The sequence below is a fragment of the Periophthalmus magnuspinnatus genome, chromosome 13 (genome assembly GCF_009829125.3).
Source record: "Periophthalmus magnuspinnatus isolate fPerMag1 chromosome 13, fPerMag1.2.pri, whole genome shotgun sequence".
In the NCBI taxonomy this organism is placed as follows: Eukaryota; Metazoa; Chordata; class Actinopteri; order Gobiiformes; family Gobiidae; genus Periophthalmus; species Periophthalmus magnuspinnatus.
In genome coordinates, this window is record NC_047138.1 from 23541844 (window position 1) to 23559845 (window position 18002).

At 40.8% G+C, this 18002-nt stretch overlaps 1 protein-coding gene across 1 annotated transcript in view; it reads left to right on the forward strand.

Annotated features, from left to right (window-relative positions):
* The window catches only part of LOC117380352 (high affinity cationic amino acid transporter 1), a 35266-nt gene that overhangs the window by 3594 nt on the left and 13670 nt on the right, over window positions 1–18002 (forward strand). Inside the window, exons 2-4 of the mRNA XM_033977149.2 lie at window positions 13144–13556; window positions 15766–15924; window positions 16596–16770. Coding sequence (XP_033833040.1) covers window positions 13187–13556; window positions 15766–15924; window positions 16596–16770 — 704 coding nt within the window. The 5' untranslated portion in view covers window positions 13144–13186. The remainder of the gene's footprint in view (window positions 1–13143; window positions 13557–15765; window positions 15925–16595; window positions 16771–18002) is intronic.

Here is an 18002-nt window from a genome sequence, read left to right on the forward strand (position 1 = left end):
TGGCTACTTCCAGCAGGATAATGCACCATGTCATAAAGCTCGAATCATTTCAAATTGGTTTCTTGAACATGACAATGAGTTCACTGTACTACAATGGTCCCCACAGTCACCAGATCTCAACCCGATAGAGCATCTTTGGGATGTGGTGTAGAACGGGAGCTTCGTGCCCTGGATGTGCATCCCACAAATCTCCATCAACTGCAAGATGCTATCCTATCAATATGGGCCAACATTTGTAAAGAATGCTTTCAGCACCTTGTTGAATCAATGCCACGTAGAATTAAGGCAGTTCTGAAGGCGAAAGTGGGTCAAACACCATATTAATATGGTGTTCCTAATAATCCTTCAGGTGAGTGTATTTTTTTTCATTTTATTTTACATTACACTCATTGCACAGTTCCCATTATTGCACCATACAAAATATTGGACATTCCATTCATTGCACAGTCACCATTATTTCAGTTTGGCCACCCATTCAAGACAGTTAAATTTTACACCCACCCCATTCATATGTTGCCCATACATGCAAATATGTCTCTATAGAAAAGTTAAAATCACATATTCCACTATACTTGAACCAAGATGGCTGCCGAGGACGCATGCAGTTTGACAGGTGCTGCGTTAGATTCCAACATTCCATCAAAATCCATCAAAATCACAACAACAACTAACAAAAGATGGATATTTGGCATCATCTTGACTGTTTGTCTGCTTCTACTTTCAACAAGGAGACGATTCACATTCTTAAACTCAGAACGGGTTCTCTACATTAGCAGAAGCCAACACCTCGTGCACTCAACTCTGTTGGACAACGGATATGCAAACATACCCTGTGCTAAACGGGCGAATTCTAAACCTGTAAGTAAAACAAGGAACCTTCTGCATTTGGCATTAATAGTACTTTTGGCAGGCGACGTAGAGATTAACCCCGGGCCTGAATCACAACAGACTATGACTAGCCTATGCGAAAAGGAGGAGCTACAGCCAACCAAGGCATTTCACCCGCTACCTGAACCGCTCCCACTGCCTTTTCCCTGGGCATTACAGTCGCTTGGACTATCAGTACCATCAGAAATACTCGGACCATCGCTGTTTAACGAACCACGAACCAGCAGGTTAATCTACCAAACAACACGGTTGCCACACTTACTGGCGGCGGTCTCTGGAGTGGTGACCGGTTGCGGCGCGGCGGCTGTGTGCCCGGCGGAGCCCGTGCAGGGGGCCTTGCCGTGGTCTGCGGGGGGAGTCTGCGCGGCGCCCTCCTTTTCCATGTGCGACGCAGCTGCTGTGTGCCCAACGGGGCTGTTACCGGGAGCCTTCCCGTGGACTGCTGGGAGGGTCTGCGCGGCGGCGTCCTCTTCCAACTGGGTCGCGGTGACTGTGTGCCCGGCGGGGCCATTGCCGGGGGCCTCCCCGAGACCTGCGGGCGGTGTCTGCGTAGCGTCCTCCTCTTCCAGCGGTGACGCGGCGGCGATGTGCCCGGCGGAGCCTCTACCGGGGTCTAATTCGGGCTTGGCGGCGGCGCACTCAATGGGTCCGGATAGCGGGCGAGTGAATGAACTCTCTCACAGCACAGGCACAGATGCCCATCCAGTTATAAAAGCAATAAAGTGCAGAAATCCAGTAATCAAAAAACATAGGCGTCTGAGAATATTCAACACGCTTAACCATGCTAGATTAATATGGGACCCAATTTACAAGAAGAAAGGGTTACTTGGCGGGCACCTGAACATTCGTAGTATGTTATCAAAACGAGAACAATTGGAACACTTGATCTGTAATTCAAATATAGATTTTTTTGGGTTGTCTGAGACGTGGTTAACCAGTGCCTCCCCTGAATCAGCAATAGCTCTACCAGGTTTTAATGTTTTTAGAAAGGACAGAGCCCAAGGAAAAGGAGGGGGTGTATTGTTATATGTCAGAGATAAATATAAATGTAATCCTATAATATGGCCCAGTAACACATTAGAATGTGTTGGTGTAAACATCTCTCTTTCTTTGGAAATGTCACTAACCGTAATTTGTCTTTATCGTAAACCTTCAGCCAAATGTGATTTTTATGACCAATTTAAAAATCTCCTTAAAATGTGCAATCACAAAAAAGAAATATTATTATTTGGAGATTTTAACATAAATTGGAATGACAAAAAGGACAGGAAAAATCTAAAACTATTAACTGATCAGTATAATTTTACTCAGTTAATTGACAAGCCGACCAGAATTACAAATCATTCTGCGTCCACAATTGACTTGCTTTTCTCTAATAAGCCTGAAAGAATAACAAAATCTTATAATCTACTGACGGGTCTCTCAGACCACAATGTCATTTTTTGTGTAAGAAAATTAACCAAGCAACGATTTAATAATGCCTCCTCTAATCAAAGGGGCAAACGGCCGACAGAAAGGGGAATCCCAAAAAACCAACAACAAAATGTTGAAAATGCTCTAAATGACTTAAACTGGGAAAACCTAATATCATGTGATGATACTGAAATATGTTCTGGGGTTTTTCTTAAAGAAATACAGGATATATACATGTTTTTTTCTAAAATATTAAAGCATAGAGGGAAAAAATCTCAACCTGTCCCTTGGTTAAATTCAAATTGCCTTAAGCTTATGAAGAGCAGAGACCAATTGTTAAAAAAGTTTATCCAATCTAAATTGACCACAGACAGATTAATCTATACAACAATGAGAAATAGGGTAATAGTAGAAATGAGAAGGGCAAAAGCAAAAATTTTTATTGCAATTATGGAAAACGCTAATGGTAATGGAACACTAATCTGGCAGAATATTAATAAACTTCTAGTGAAGCAGAAAGGGAAAAATTGTGATTTAGAACTAAAGATCAGGGGTGAGCTTGTTAAAGATCCTGCTCTATTAGCAGAAGAGCTTAACTCTTTTATACGGTCTGTGGAAGAAGTAGCAGCATGTTTTTCTACACCTGATTTATTATGTGTCTCTACAACAAACCAAGAAATATTTCAGTTAAAGCAAATATCAGTGACTGAAGTTATAAATATTATTAGCGCTATGAAAAACTCCAAAGCCAAGGATCACCTGGGTTTTGATGCTGGATTCTTGAAATCACACAAAATGGCTCTAGCAAGTCCAATCGCACATCTAATTAATTTATCTGTGAAACATTCCATTGTACCACAGACCTGGAAGATGGCTATTGTAACACCGATTTTTAAAGCTGGTGATAAAAATAATATAAATAACTATAGGCCAATCAGTATATTGCCAGTGTTTTCCAAAGTACTTGAAAAATGGGTTGCAAAGCAGTTAATTGAACATCTCAACAGTGGCTCAACTCCTTTGCATCCCATGCAATTCGGCTTTTGTCAACATCATTCTACTGAGTCTGCAATAATAACGTTTCAAGAAAAAGTCAAAAGTAAATTGGATAAAAATAATTACGTAGGAGCAGTATTTTTAGACCTGAGAAAAGCATTTGATGTCGTGAATCATACTGTACTTCTGTCAAAGTTGTACTATTTTAATTTTTCTGACTCTGCCATAAAATGGATGGCTTCATACTTGTCTAATAGGAAACAGTGTACTGTGGTCAATGGAGTGAAATCGTCTTTTGTAGACTGTCCACTAGGGGTCCCCCAGGGATCGATTCTGGGGCCCATTTTATTTTCTCTTTTCATTAATGATTTGCCAGATGTTTGTGAGGATGTGGACATACAGTTATATGCTGATGATGCAGTGATCTATACAAGTGCAAAATCGCCAGAAGAAGCAGCTCAAACTCTCTCATCAGCACTAAGACATATTCAGAGTTGGCTTACCAGATCCTGCCTTCTCCTAAATACGCAGAAAACAGTCTGCATGATCTTTTCCAAAAAAGTTATGAACATCAGTCGTTCTAATGTTTTTTTTGGAGATCATGAACTTAAACTAGTAACAGAATTTAAATATCTGGGTGTGCTGTTGGATTCCACACTGTCCTTTAAAAAACATGTTAAAATGATATCTCAAAGACTTAATTTTAACATCTCTAATTTTAATCAAATAAGAAGAGCTCTGACTGATGAAGCTGCTATGATGTTTCTGCACTGTATGATCTTTTCCCATGTAAGCTATTGCATAACAAGCTGGTCTCTTACAGGTGTGACAATCCTAAAACCAATAGAAGCTTTATATAAAAAAGCTTTGAAAATTCTAGACAAAAAACCTTTCACTTACCATCATTGTAATATCCTTTCAAAATATAACTTGTTGAACTTTGAAAACTTTATTAAATTTAAAAATGCCTGTCTAATATACAAGTGCTTACATGGGCTGGCACCACCGCCTTTAAAAGAACACATTAAATACAAAACTGCATCACGAACAACCAGAGCCACAAGCAGGGGTGACTGTGAGGTTCCTGTGAGAAGAACTACTTTTGGTCAAAATGTTCTGTCATTTAAAGGTTGTGTACAGTGGAACAGTCTTCCCACTTTTGTAAGGGAGGCACCCACTTTTACTACATTTAAAAGGTATTTAAAGGAGTGGCTTAGATCAACACAAACATGTGAACACAATTCATAGTTACTCAGTTTTAGCTTTACATAAAATACTCGACTTATAGGACTTGTACAATACACCTTGCACTTTAGGTTATGTGCAATACACTTTGCACTTTAGAACTCGTGCAATACACTTAGCACTTTAGAACTCGTGCAATACACTTAGCACTTTACAACTTGTGCAATACACTTAGCACTTTAGAACTCGTGCAATACACTTAGCACTTTAGAACTCGTGCAATACACTTAGCACTTTACAACTTGTGCAATACACTTAGCACTTTAGAACTCGTGCAATACACTTAGCACTTTAGAACTCGTGCAATACACTTAGCACTTTAGAACTCGTGCAATACACTTAGCACTTTAGAACTCGTGCAATACACTTAGCACTTTAGAACTCGTGCAATACACTTAGCACTTTAGAACTCGTGCAATAAACAGCACTTTAGGACTTGTGCAATACACACAGCACTTTAAAAGTTGTAGTAACCCTCCTGAGTTTATGTTTTTGACTTGGCTTCTGTCCTTTTTCTGTATTTGACTGTATTTTGTGTATGTGGTATTTTATGTTAAATGTGACCATCAACCTGTCCAGGGACAACAGATGGAAACTAGCTCTTTTATAGAGGTTTTCAATGGTTTTAAGTTGTGGGGCAAATTACATACATGACCATTCACACAGACAGTGGCTCCCTCTTTTCTGCATCACTCGAGGAAAAACTAAAACACAACTCTGCCAGAGCTTCTTTTATAGAGGTTTTCAATGGTTTTAAGTTGTGGGGCAGGCAAGAGACCAAGCAGTTCAACAGTAGTCTATGTGAGAGATAATCATATCTGTGTAATCCTTCAGTCATCCAGGTATGCTCCATCACCAAAAGCTAGGACTGTATGTCCTGCTGTCTCAGGACATACAGTCATGATAAAGATAACTATCAGACTCAAAGCCCTGTGATTGAGCTATATCTGCAGTTACAACCACGTTAACAGAAGGACAGTTAGACTGTCCAATCAGAGAAATTTGGTTCATATTCCCCATAAGATACATCCGTCCCACTGAAACTAATCTGAAACTTGCTGTGCTCAATGTCAGATTGTTGTGTAACAAATAATTTTTAATTAATAATTTTAATTATCTTTCTTTTAATCTTGACTTTGTTTTTAACCGAAACTTGGCTTGACAAAAATCACAAATAATGCAATTGCTAGTGGAATCATCTCCACCCACTTAAAATTTGAATCTGAAACACGAGCAAACAAAAAAAGGGATGGGATGTGTGTTTTTTTAGAAATAATTTAGTTACTCACAGGTTGTCATTTGGGTGTTTTCCATCTTTGGGTATGTTTCCTTTTAAAATGGAGCTAAAATAATCCCCCTCCATACTCTACTTAGTCATATAGAAACCTCCCCCAGCACTGTCTTAAGTTTATTGATGAAGTTACTGAAATGCGTCCAGTCGTATGCACTGACTTTGATAGTTTAGTCATTACAGGTGGTTTTAATGTACATGTGGATAATGTGTTGGACAGAAACGCTAAAGAGCTCAGTTCTGTCCTTAAAACTTTTGGTCTGACTCAGCATGTAGCAAGCCCACTCACAACAGACGGCACACTCTGGACCTGCTCATTACAAAAGGAGCAAATATTTCAAATGTCAATGTGGTGGATGTTGCTCTGCCTGATCATTTCTGTGTCATCTATGACCTGTCGGCTGCGGCTGGTCCTGCAGATGTTCAAAGGAGACACATAAACGATAACACAGGCGCACTGTTCATGGAAATGATACGCTTTGAAAATGCCTCATGTTCTAATGTTGATGATTTGTTGAACTCTGTGACTTCGAGTGTTCTGAATGTTCTGGACACCATTGCCCTGATGAAGGTTAAAATGATTAAAGATAAGCAGAAAGCGCTGTAAGCTTCTTCTAAAAAAGAGCAGTCTACATGCCACAATACTGAACAATTATCGACCCATCTCAAATCAGCTGTTTTTAGGCAAAGTCCTTGTAAAAGTTGTTTATGAACAGCTTATTAACTTTGAAAAACATCCAAGGAGTTGTTCATTTGGACAGTCAGGTTGTAGACCCCACCACAGCATTAGATTTGAGTTGATCATGGGATCCTCTTACGGAGACTAGAGGACTGGGTGGGCATCTCTCACTAAACTGGTTCAAGTCCTATCTTAAATTATCTGTCTAAAACCTGGAACATTCTTCCTGAAGATGTGAGACAGGCCTCTACTTTGACAATGTTTAAATCCAGACTCCAAACGGTTCTGTTTAGCTGTGCAAATGATGGAAAGGTTTTTATTCTTCACTCTTTGCTTTTAAAGTAAATTTTATAATGATTATTTGTTTTTGATTTGATTTTAATGTCTTTCTTATTCTGTAAAGCATTTTGAATTACTATGTATAAACTGTTCTATACAAATAAACTCCTTGCCTTGCCTTTCCATAGTGATCCAAGGGCGCACACTAGTCTGTGGTCTTATACTTATTCTGAGTATACTTTATACGTTAGTTTTAAAATTTTCTTTATATGTCAAGTCGGTGTATTCCCTCATTCTTTCAGGCAATGGAACCTTTTGAAGAATTGATTTTAAAAACGGTGTGCAGATCACTTTTTATAACCTCAATCTATAAAGGAAACCCACATTATTTTGTTGTACTGGCAATTTTGTGATACCGCAATTTTAAAATAGGGCTGGGTGATATGCTAGAAAATGTATCTAATTGTGTTTCTTTTAATGAACAAATTTCAATAAAGTCACATATTTAAGCCTTGTTTTTTCTAGCGTATCAGTCATAATATTCTCATGCTGGCTTTATAGTCACTTTGACCAATATGGTTTTCTTCTTACTGGATAATGCTCTGTTCAGACCGGCGCACGAGGGGCGCTGAGTTTATATGCAAAGTCTATGGTGGATATATCAGCATGGCGCCAGACTTGACTACGCTCCAGTGTTGAAGTGACTGCATTATCCAGAAGGACATCAGCTACAAACTAGTGGCAACATCATTATGTTGGGCGCCCCGGCTCTTACATATTTTCAGTATCTATGTACTATCTACTCAAATATGTGACTGTGTATCTGAGCCAAACTACACCCAAAACACTTTATTAAATTCATCACCCATACCCATTCCTTTCTATTGTTGTGCATATAAATCCTCATAATCAAAATACAATTTTTAAATGGTAATAAATACATTTTGGTCAACTAAGCCATTGACCGATAAATGACTAAACAACTAATGGACTACAGCCCTTCTGTGTGCTGTGTAGTTTCTGGTGTAGGACAGTGTCACGCGAGTTGCAATGACCTTTCTGTGTGTTTGGCCTTACCCTGAGACTTTAACCTCTCTCCAGACAGGATGGGGGATGGGGGGGGGGGGGGGGGGGGGGGGGGGGGGGGGGGGGGGGGGGGGGAGGGGGGGGGGGGGGGGGGGGGGGGTGGGGGGCAGGACAGGGGGAGGGCCAGGACAGGGGGAGGGCCAGGACAGGCGGTGGGACAGGACAGGGGGAGGGACGGATGGGTGCAGTATACATGGCCCAGTCTATATTTGGTTCTGTCCGACACACTGGGCTCACACCATCACATGGCATTGACCTACATTCACTTTGATTGCTGCCAAGTATTTTGTGTAGGTTAGGTATGGGACAAGATCTCGTGCCCCAAGATCTCGCAAGATAAAATACTTAATAAATGATCTTGTGAGATTTTTCCCTTTGTTTGCATTTGGTTTGGACAAAAACAGTTAAGCGTTGGTAAGGCTGACTTTGTAGACACGCTATAGCGAAAAGCAGGGTTAAGAGGTCAAAAATATTAAATAAAATATATACAAAATTGTGAACTGAATCACAAAATGTATTTACAGTAAACCATGTCAAGGGTTTAGTGGTTGCTTCAATCTAGTGATTTTTTATTCATACAGTACAATCACTGTTTTCTCAAGTCTGAATGACCCTTGTACGCCTGATTTCCAATGAAATACACCATTTCCAATGAGGCATTCACTGGAAATGGAGGTGTAGTTTAGAAAGTATTTTTTACAGATGCGGACATTATTTTAAGTTTGACAATGTGAAATACTTATCCCAAAGTGACAAGCATGTTTAAAGCAGGATTAAAGTCACAAGAATGTGTAATATATATTCTTTTAAGGCCGATAATGGAATGGAAATAGCAAACCAATATATCGCTTTCTCTCTAATTATTAGTGTTTCATTTCGTTTAGTGTCCAGTGGAGCCTGGTCCTGAAGGTTGCTGAGCCTCAGGGCGAATGGGTTTAACGTTGTTCTTTATGACCTCACATGGCCGTGTGTGTGCTCCCATGATTTTACACCATAGAAGCAGGTGGGCTCAGGGCTCTCTGACATGTGCTGCTCAGACAACACAAGTATCTGTGATTTATGTACTATGTTGTGTGTCTCCTGTAAAGAATACATTATAGGCTTCACCATACATCAATTATTCAATAACTGTTTCCGTATACTTTGACAAACTATATTGAACTTGGAGGGAAATTACTCAAAAAAATGTATATTCAGATTTGAATCAATACTAAAACTGGTATCAAACTACACTCTCATTTAATCAAATATCGATATTCAGTACTAAAAACTAGGGATGGTCCAATATTTTTGATCCAATACTGATATTCGACATTTGTCCTCCTATTGTCGCTGATAATGGACATTTGCCAATATTAAGCTCTCATAGTATAGACCAAATTCATGTTAAGTTATAGTGAAGTTTATAAATTAACTTTAAGCTTTTGTAAAAATAATAATACGTTTATCTTGGGTATAAATTTATATTTTCACTCATTTGCTCTGTTCAAGAAGACAAGAAGATTCTGAAAAAAAGACAATTCATTGCACTGAGAACTAGGAATGACAAATGGGCACACAGAGACTGAGGCAAGACAAAATATCAGCGCCAAAAATCAGCTAAATTTTCAATATTGGACGGATACTGATATCTGGGGAAGTCCTCTGAGATCCTATAAGTTATACCATCACTCCTAAAAACACAAAAATGGGACAAAATTTGATTTTTCCTGAATAGTTTCAGAATGGTATTTTTTGTTAAAACTACTGTTGAAAATAACATATTTTTATATTAAATGACATATTATTATGAGATCTGTATTGAGCCTGTTCCACCATATTGATATCAAATTGGAAATGATAGTATTGTGACAACACTACATGGAGGCATTTGTGACAAAACTGTGTTATAGCCTATTGTCTCTTCTATTTTGCTATAGAAGATGGCACTAGCCATGGTTGATCAGACCAAGCATAGCTAAACAGAGGAGGCAAAATCATTATTATTACAGCAATATTAAGATGAGCAGGGAAAGAAGGTTTTTTTACATAGTAAATCTTTGTTCTTTTGTCCTTCAGAGTTGAAGAGTGGAGGGGCAATGTAGAAATGTAACCGGAGGTAAACTTGGTGCATTCATTGTGCATGTGACTTAGTGGCATTCTATGGTCTCCTTGGCACTGTTTGATCAGCAGGTGTTCTGTGCTCTGATTGGCTGACAGGAGGGCAGGGCTGTTGCTTCTTTTAGCTGGACTCTTCTATTCTCTGCTTCAGTCATACTATTTAATCTATGATTCATAGAAATGTGGTTACATTCATAACTTTAGGTCGCTAACTCGTATGGAATATTTCGCACAGATATGTATTCTAAGCTGCCCCAGTGTGCGTATGCCCATGTCATTCCAATTTTGTACTCAAAGTTTTAGATTTGTGTTTTTGAACCGACTTGTCATAGATGGGCAATTAGGCCGTAAAAAGTATGGCCGTACGTTTACACAATCATGCAAAATGTTATATCCCAGGATCCTGTTATTAAGTAATTTGTGAGCTTCACCATAACATAACATAAATCCAGAGACCAGGCCTACAGAATCTCAATATTTTTCGGCCAGAGCAGCAAGTGAAGTATTACATATTGGTCGACTCTGCAGCAAAAAGAATATCATATAGGATGATAAAGGAGTGTCTCATCTTAGTAGTTAATAGATCCCCATCACCATTCTAATTGAACCACTGGATGGGGAAGCTTGTTATATAGTATTTGTATATATATATATATATATATATATATATATATATATATATATCTGTCCACAGGGCATTCTCCCAGAAGCTTTGTGGCTTGTCAACATGTAGTTTGGCGAATTCCAATCTGGCTTTTTTATGATTTGTTTTCAACAACTGTCTCCTCCTTGGTCATCTCCCATTAAGTATTAAGTCTACTTTGGCTCAAACAATGACGGATGGTGCGATCTGACACTGATGTTCTTTGAGCTTGAAGTTCACCTTTAATCTCTTTAGAAGTTTTTCTGGGCTCTTTTATTATCATTCATGTTATCCGTCTCTTTGGTTTGTCATCAATTTTCCTCCTGCGGCCACGTCCAGGGACGTTCCCGTGGATTTTAAATTTCTGAATAATATGTGCAACTGTAGGAACATCAAGCTGCTTGGAGATGGTCTTATAGCCTTTACCTTTAACATGCTTGTCAATAATTTTCTTTCTAATCTCCTGAAACAACTCTTTCCTTTGCTTCCTCTGGTCCATGTTGAGTGTGGTACACACCATGTCACCAAACAGCACAGTGATGACCTGTAGCCCTATATATAGGCCCACTGACTGGTTACAAGATTGTAGACACCTGTGATGCTAATTAGTGAACACACCTTGGATTAACATGTTCCTTTGGTCACATTATTTTCAGTTTTTTCTAGAGGTACCATCATTTTTGTCCAGGACTGTTTCATGAGTTTATTTTTTTTTTAATAATTCTGTTGAAGCATGGTTGAAAAGTAATGTCTGACTTTCATTTGTTAAATTTCATAGAATATTTATTTATTATTACTTTTGGCAGATTCAAGTTATTTCTGTGATTTTCATTGTGAGTTTTTCTTTCATTAACCGAAGGGTACCAACAATTTTGTCCGTGTGTGTATATACTGTAACATTATAAGGCCTGAGCAGCAACAAATGGACACGTTAAACCTGTTTAGAAAACTATTTTTGTCTTCTTTTTATAACGAAACTGTTCTTCTATAAAGCTAAATGGCTTATTTCCCTGACATTTTTGGCTATAGTATTTCTGCTTTTTTCAGGGGTGTCAGCTAACTTCTGTGACGTTTCTCTTATCAGCTGTTGTTCCCAGGCGCAGTTAGTTTGACAGATCTGATGGATCTATCATACCTACTGCTGCATGGCAGTCTCAGGAGAAGAGAGTCCCATGTGTAAACGCCCCCTCGTCTTTGTTGACAGTCTGTGCTCCCCACTCTGATTCCATAAGCTCGTATCCATCTTTTGTATTTGCGCTCCTCTGTTGCTACTATTTTGGCCCTGTCCCAGACCACGACATGGTTTTCCCATTTACAGTGGTCAGAAATTGTGGACTTTAGGTGCTGCCTTTTATTTTTTAAATCGTTAGCCGTGGTGTTGTTGTTGTTCTTCTTGCATTCCTGACAAAGGCATAGTACTACCACCAAAACATGTCAGGTAAATAACCTCTTTAGCCTTTTAGTAAATAAATAGCAGAATTAAGCAAGAATTGGCCATATAAGTTACTTTTTCAACCCTTAGCAGCTCAAATCTTTTCGTGTTACATCAAAAATTACAAAAATCTCCTCACTATTATAAAGAAAATGGACCTACAGTATTGACCTCCAAAATATATTGTTCCAGCTTTCATATATACAACAAGTCGATAGTGATTATGTTGACAGGCCTATGGATGGAAGGTTGGGTAAATGATAAAAGTAGTATAGTATAGTATAGTGGTGCCGGAGGTACGTTTTGAGCACCCAAACAATGCCGCTAATGAAGTTGTGGAAAGTGAGGGGAGCGTCATCACAGCTGCTGGGGGGCTGACCAGGGCTATTTGTGTAGGGACACCTGAATGGTCTGCTTTGAGGTGGGGAGAGCACGTGGCTCCGGCCCCTCTCCCACCCCCACACATGCTAACTCCCAGTGGTGTAGTTCAGGCCAAGTATAATACACAATAGGATAGTGTTGGAACTAAAGTAGAGAGAGAAAGAAGAAAAGAGAGAAAGACTAATATAAGTTTATTGAGTGAATTGGTAAGTACAAGACCTTTTATATAGTTGTGTGTTCTATGTTTGTTGTTCTATGTTTAACTTGAGGATTGCTGAGTGGGGCTGGGCAGTTAAGAGATTGTGATTGAGTCATGTCTAATTGTCAGGGTTTTCAAACTGAGAGGTCCAAAGCCAGTCCTCTGTTAGTAAAATCATTTGGAGCAGAGTTCAGGAAGAAATGTGTACATTTTTTGGGTTAAATGGCACAAATTAAAAGTCTGTATTGAAGTTGATACCAAGCCATTTTAATTTTGTTTTTGAAAATACAAAATTAAATAAAAAAGATCGATCTATATGAGGAAAAAAAATTTATTCTTTTTTTTTTCCCCATGTCACCCAGCGTACAAATTTGGCAGCAGTATTTGTACTTAAATAAAAGTACAGTTACTTGACTAATCATTTACTCAAGTAAAAATTTTCAGTACTCTTTCCAACACTGTGTACAGTTTCTTTTAAATGTAATGACATCCTTGCACTTATTGCCAACAGGTAACTTGTCTACATAGCTCTTTGCACTAGGAGGAGAGCCAGAATGATTGTGGCAACCTTGAAGAACATTGGGAAGCAGCTGCTGCGTGTGAAGGTGGTGGACTGCAACGCGGAGGAGTCGCGGCTCTCCCGATGCCTCAACACGTTTGACCTGGTGGCCCTGGGCGTGGGCAGTACCCTGGGGGCAGGGGTGTATGTGTTGGCAGGAGCAGTGGCCCGGGACAGCTCTGGACCTGCCATTGTCCTGTCCTTCCTCATTGCCGCTCTGGCCTCTGTGCTGGCCGGACTGTGCTATGCAGAGTTCGGAGCACGAGTCCCCAAAACGGGCTCGGCGTATCTGTACAGCTATGTGACTGTGGGAGAGTTGTGGGCCTTCATCACTGGCTGGAACCTCATCCTCTCCTATGTGATTGGTAAGACAGTGAAGACAAGGGAATTAGGGAGCTAAAGCTGTGTTTTGTGAATGTACACTGCAGGAGAGAACAGCTGGGGTATGATGGAGTACGATATGATATACAGTTTCTATGTATCGAAATTTCAAATCGGGCTGCAGCTAACGATAAACTTTTAATTGATTAGCTGTTTAGATTGTGAAAGGCCTGTGAGCTTTTCACTTAATTCGACACAAGAATCTCAAGAGATGCTGCTCGAGACATCATAACGGAATACAAAATATTTTTTCATCAAAAACACATCTTTTTTTCACAGCACATGGCAGCTGTTGGAGCCTGTGTTTTGTCCAAATAACTATTACATGATTTAAATAGTTGATGTTATTTCAATAATTGATTAATTGCAAGTAACTTGAATGAAATAATCAGCTCTACTTTTATTGAAAATGTTGTTTGTGTTACTTCGTAGTGCTTTAACAGTTTTGTAAACTACAAATATATTTCATCCATCCATCCATTTTCTTCCGCTTATCCGGGGCCGGGTCGCGGGGGCAGCAGTCTAAGCAGGGACTCCCAGACTTCCCTCACCCCGGACACGTCCTCCAGCTCCTCCGGTGGGACCCCAAGACGTTCCCAGGCCAGCCGAGAGACATAGTCCCTCCAGCGTGTCCTGGGTCTTCCCCGGGGCCTCCTCCCGGTGGGACATGCCCAGAACACCTCCCTAGGGAGGCGTCCAGGAGGCATCCTGAGCAGATGCCCGAGCCACCTCAACTGGTTCCTCTCAATGTGTAGGAGCAGCGGCTCTACTCTGAGCTCCTCCCGTGTGACCGAGCTCCTCACCCTATCCCTAAGGGTGCGCCCAGTACTCTGCAGAGGAAACCCATTTCAGCCGCTTGTATCCACGATCTTGTCCTTTCGGTCATTACCTAGAGCTCATGACCATAGGTGAGGGTAGGTACCGGTAAATCGAGAGCTTCGCCTTTGGGCTCAGCTCCTTCTTCACCACAACGGACCGATACAGCGACCGCATCACTGCAGACGCTGCACCGATCTGCCTGTCAATCTCCCGCTTCATCCTTCCCTCGTGAACAAGACCCCGAGATACTTGAACTCCTCCACTTGGGGCAGAGACTCACCACCCACCCGGAGAGAGCAAACCACCTTTTTCCGGTCGAGAACCATGGCCTCGGATTTGGAGGAGCTGATTCTCATCCCAGCCGCTTCACACTCGGCTGCAAACCGCCCCAGTGCCTGTTGCAGGTCCTGGCTCGAAGAAGCCATCAGGACAACATCATCTGCAAATAGCAGAGATGAAATCCTGTGGTTCCCAAACCAGACCCCCTCCGGCCCCTGGCTGCGCCTAGAAATTCTGTCCATAAATATAATGAACAGAACCGGTGACAAAGGGCAGCCCTGGCGTAGTCCAACATGCACCGGGAACAGGTCTGACTTACTGCCGGCAATGCGAACACAGCTCCTTCTCTGGTCATACAGGGACCGGACAGCCCTTAGCAAAGAGCCCCGGACCCCATACTCCCAGAACACCCCCCAAAGGACACCACGAGGGACACAGTCGAATGCCTTCTCCAGATCCACAAAACACATGTGGACTGATTGGGCATACTCCCATGAACCCTCGAGGACCCGATGGAGAGTATAGAGCTGGTCCAGTGTTCCACGACCAGGACGAAAACCACACTGCTCCTCCTGAATCCGAGGTTCGACTATCGGTCGGATTCTCCTCTCCAGTACCCTGGAATAGACCTTACTGGGAAGGCTGAGGAGTGTGATTCTCCTGTAATTGGAACACACCTTCCGGTCCCCCTTCTTATACAGAGGGACCACCACCCCGGTCTGCCATTCCACAGGTACTATCCCCAACCGCCACGTGATGTTGCAGAGACGTGTCAGCCAAGACAGACCCACAACATCCAGAGACTTGAGGTACTCAGGACGGATCTCGTACACCCCCGGAGCCTTGCCACCGAGGAGCTTGCCAACCACCTCAGTGACTTCAGCCAGGGTGATGGACGAGTCCGCCTCTGGGTCCCCAGTTTCTGCTTCTACATTTCTGCAAATACATTTCATGTTATAATAAAAATGGGAAAAATAACATTCACAAATAATATTCCCAAAAAAAATGTATTTCACATAATTATCGCTGTTGATGGTAAACCTGGATACCAAAGCTCCCCATCACCGCAGGTATGTTCCATCCCCTTCCTTGCAGGCACCTCCAGCGTGGCGCGGGCCTGGAGTGCCACGTTCGATAAGCTGATTGGACATCACATTGAGGAGTTCTTCAGACAGCACATGAGCATGAACCATCCAGGAGTGTTAGCAGAGTACCCCGACATGTTTGCTGTCTTCATCATCCTTGGACTAACAGGTTAACACTTAACACAACAGAATAAGATTAGATTAGATTAGATTAGATTAGATAATACTTTATATATTTAGGAGCTAAATATTTCATTATCACATAACAAATTAAAGTGATTACAACACTTATCTTAATTTATCTTGTATAACAAGACACATTTTCCTTGCAAAGGTAAAGGTACACTTTCTGCTAGAGGATTCGCCACCTGATTCTCTCTAAAGGAGATTCTTGGAATGTTCCACAGAATGGCACTAAACTTATCTTCCTGGAAATGTACTAATCATGCATACATATCAGGCCTAGTTACAGGTCCAGTGTGTGGAGAGACAAGCCCATACACAGTAAGAATCCATGTTTTTGAGTGTATTTTTAACAACAAAAATACCTATAAGATATGAAAAAAATTACCTTGGTCTGAATAAAGAACCCATTCAAATAAATTAATGGAAGACCAGATGAACCTCATTGGACTATAACTGATTAAATGAAAGAAAGATAAAGTTAAATGCCATACTGAGTAACTTTGCAGGCAAACCAATAACATCTCAAATGAGGAAAAACAGGTTGCAATACTCCCATTGAATAGTTAGTGTGCAATACATTACAGCGTTTCTCCAGTTCTGTTCTTCCCAATCCTATCACACACATTTTCTCTTACTATTGATATGACTTTACAGGGCTGCTTGCATTCGGAGTGAAGGAGTCGGCCTTGGTAAACAAAGTCTTCACCTGTGTCAACGTGCTGGTGCTGCTGTTTGTCATTATCTCAGGCCTGGTGAAAGGAGACCTGAAAAACTGGAAGATCAACCCTGAAGAAATTCTCAATGGTACCAACCACAACTTCAGCTCAAAGTAGGTCCAACTGGAGTCTCCTGATACGCAGTATGAACTACATGTACCTCAGCAACAGTTCTGCATTATACATTCAAAGTTTGCTATGGCAGTATAAATGCACTTATTTTTTACCACATGTCCAACATACACCTTAATTAAATAAGGAATAGGGAAAAACAGCACCTGCTGGAGTGGATGGAGTTTTACGCACAACATAAACATGGATGTTTGTAAAGCTTCAAGAAGAGCTACAGCATGTTTTCAAATTCACCTGACTCGAATGTGTGTGTGTGTTTATATGGATTTATATAGATTATATATAAAAATTAGGGATGGGGTGATATTAAAATTTAGACTCACGATTATTTTTGACCAAAATAATCACGATTAACAATATTGCGATAATTATGGCTGTCACCCCTACTTTACAATTCTACAGCAATGTACATATACTTCTGAGTCACCCACACAAACAATCTACACATCAAATGAAAGCTACGGTGCTTGGCTTTGTGAATATGCAAACCATTTTCACCTGCAGTCACCACAGTGCTGACAGGAAAGCCGTTTTTACAGAAAAGCCAAAAATTTGGATTTGGACTTCACTTAACTTGAGAGTTCTGGTTCTGTCAAATATCAACGCATTCCCAAAAAGTCTCATTCATTCCGTAGCGGTCCAGAGATTATAATCCAGTGAAGAAATGATGTCCACAAAATAAACTAGATCCATGTGCAATCTGCTGCAGGAAAGTATTCCAAACATGAAATCTACTCTGTCATTTTTTTGCATTTCTTTTGTTGATTTCAGGCATAATAAACTTTTAACAGCTCCAACTTTGTTCTTCAGTGCTAAACACATGTGTTAGTTTCTGATTGGCACCAATGTTGGCCAATAAGGTGGGGGTTGTGTGTTGCTGGAGCCCAGACAGCGAATCAGTGCTACAGATGACAAAGTTTACGCCCCACTCTCCCCCTTGTGGAATCAACCTATTACATTATACACTTACAGCCAATGAGCAGTGTAACACAACGATATATGGCATGCTATGCTTTTCCGTAAACAGACGGAGCTTGACAAGTGCGTAAACGAAGCCGTCTGGATCCAGAAATCCGTGCGTAATGCGTGCGCATTTTACACAATTTTCTTTTGCGTTATAAAGATGACGAAATGGACAAAAAAGTAAGTACGCGATCAAGGACACTCGGTGTTTGTACAAGTTATACTAGAGGCATTTCTGACCCGGTGCGGT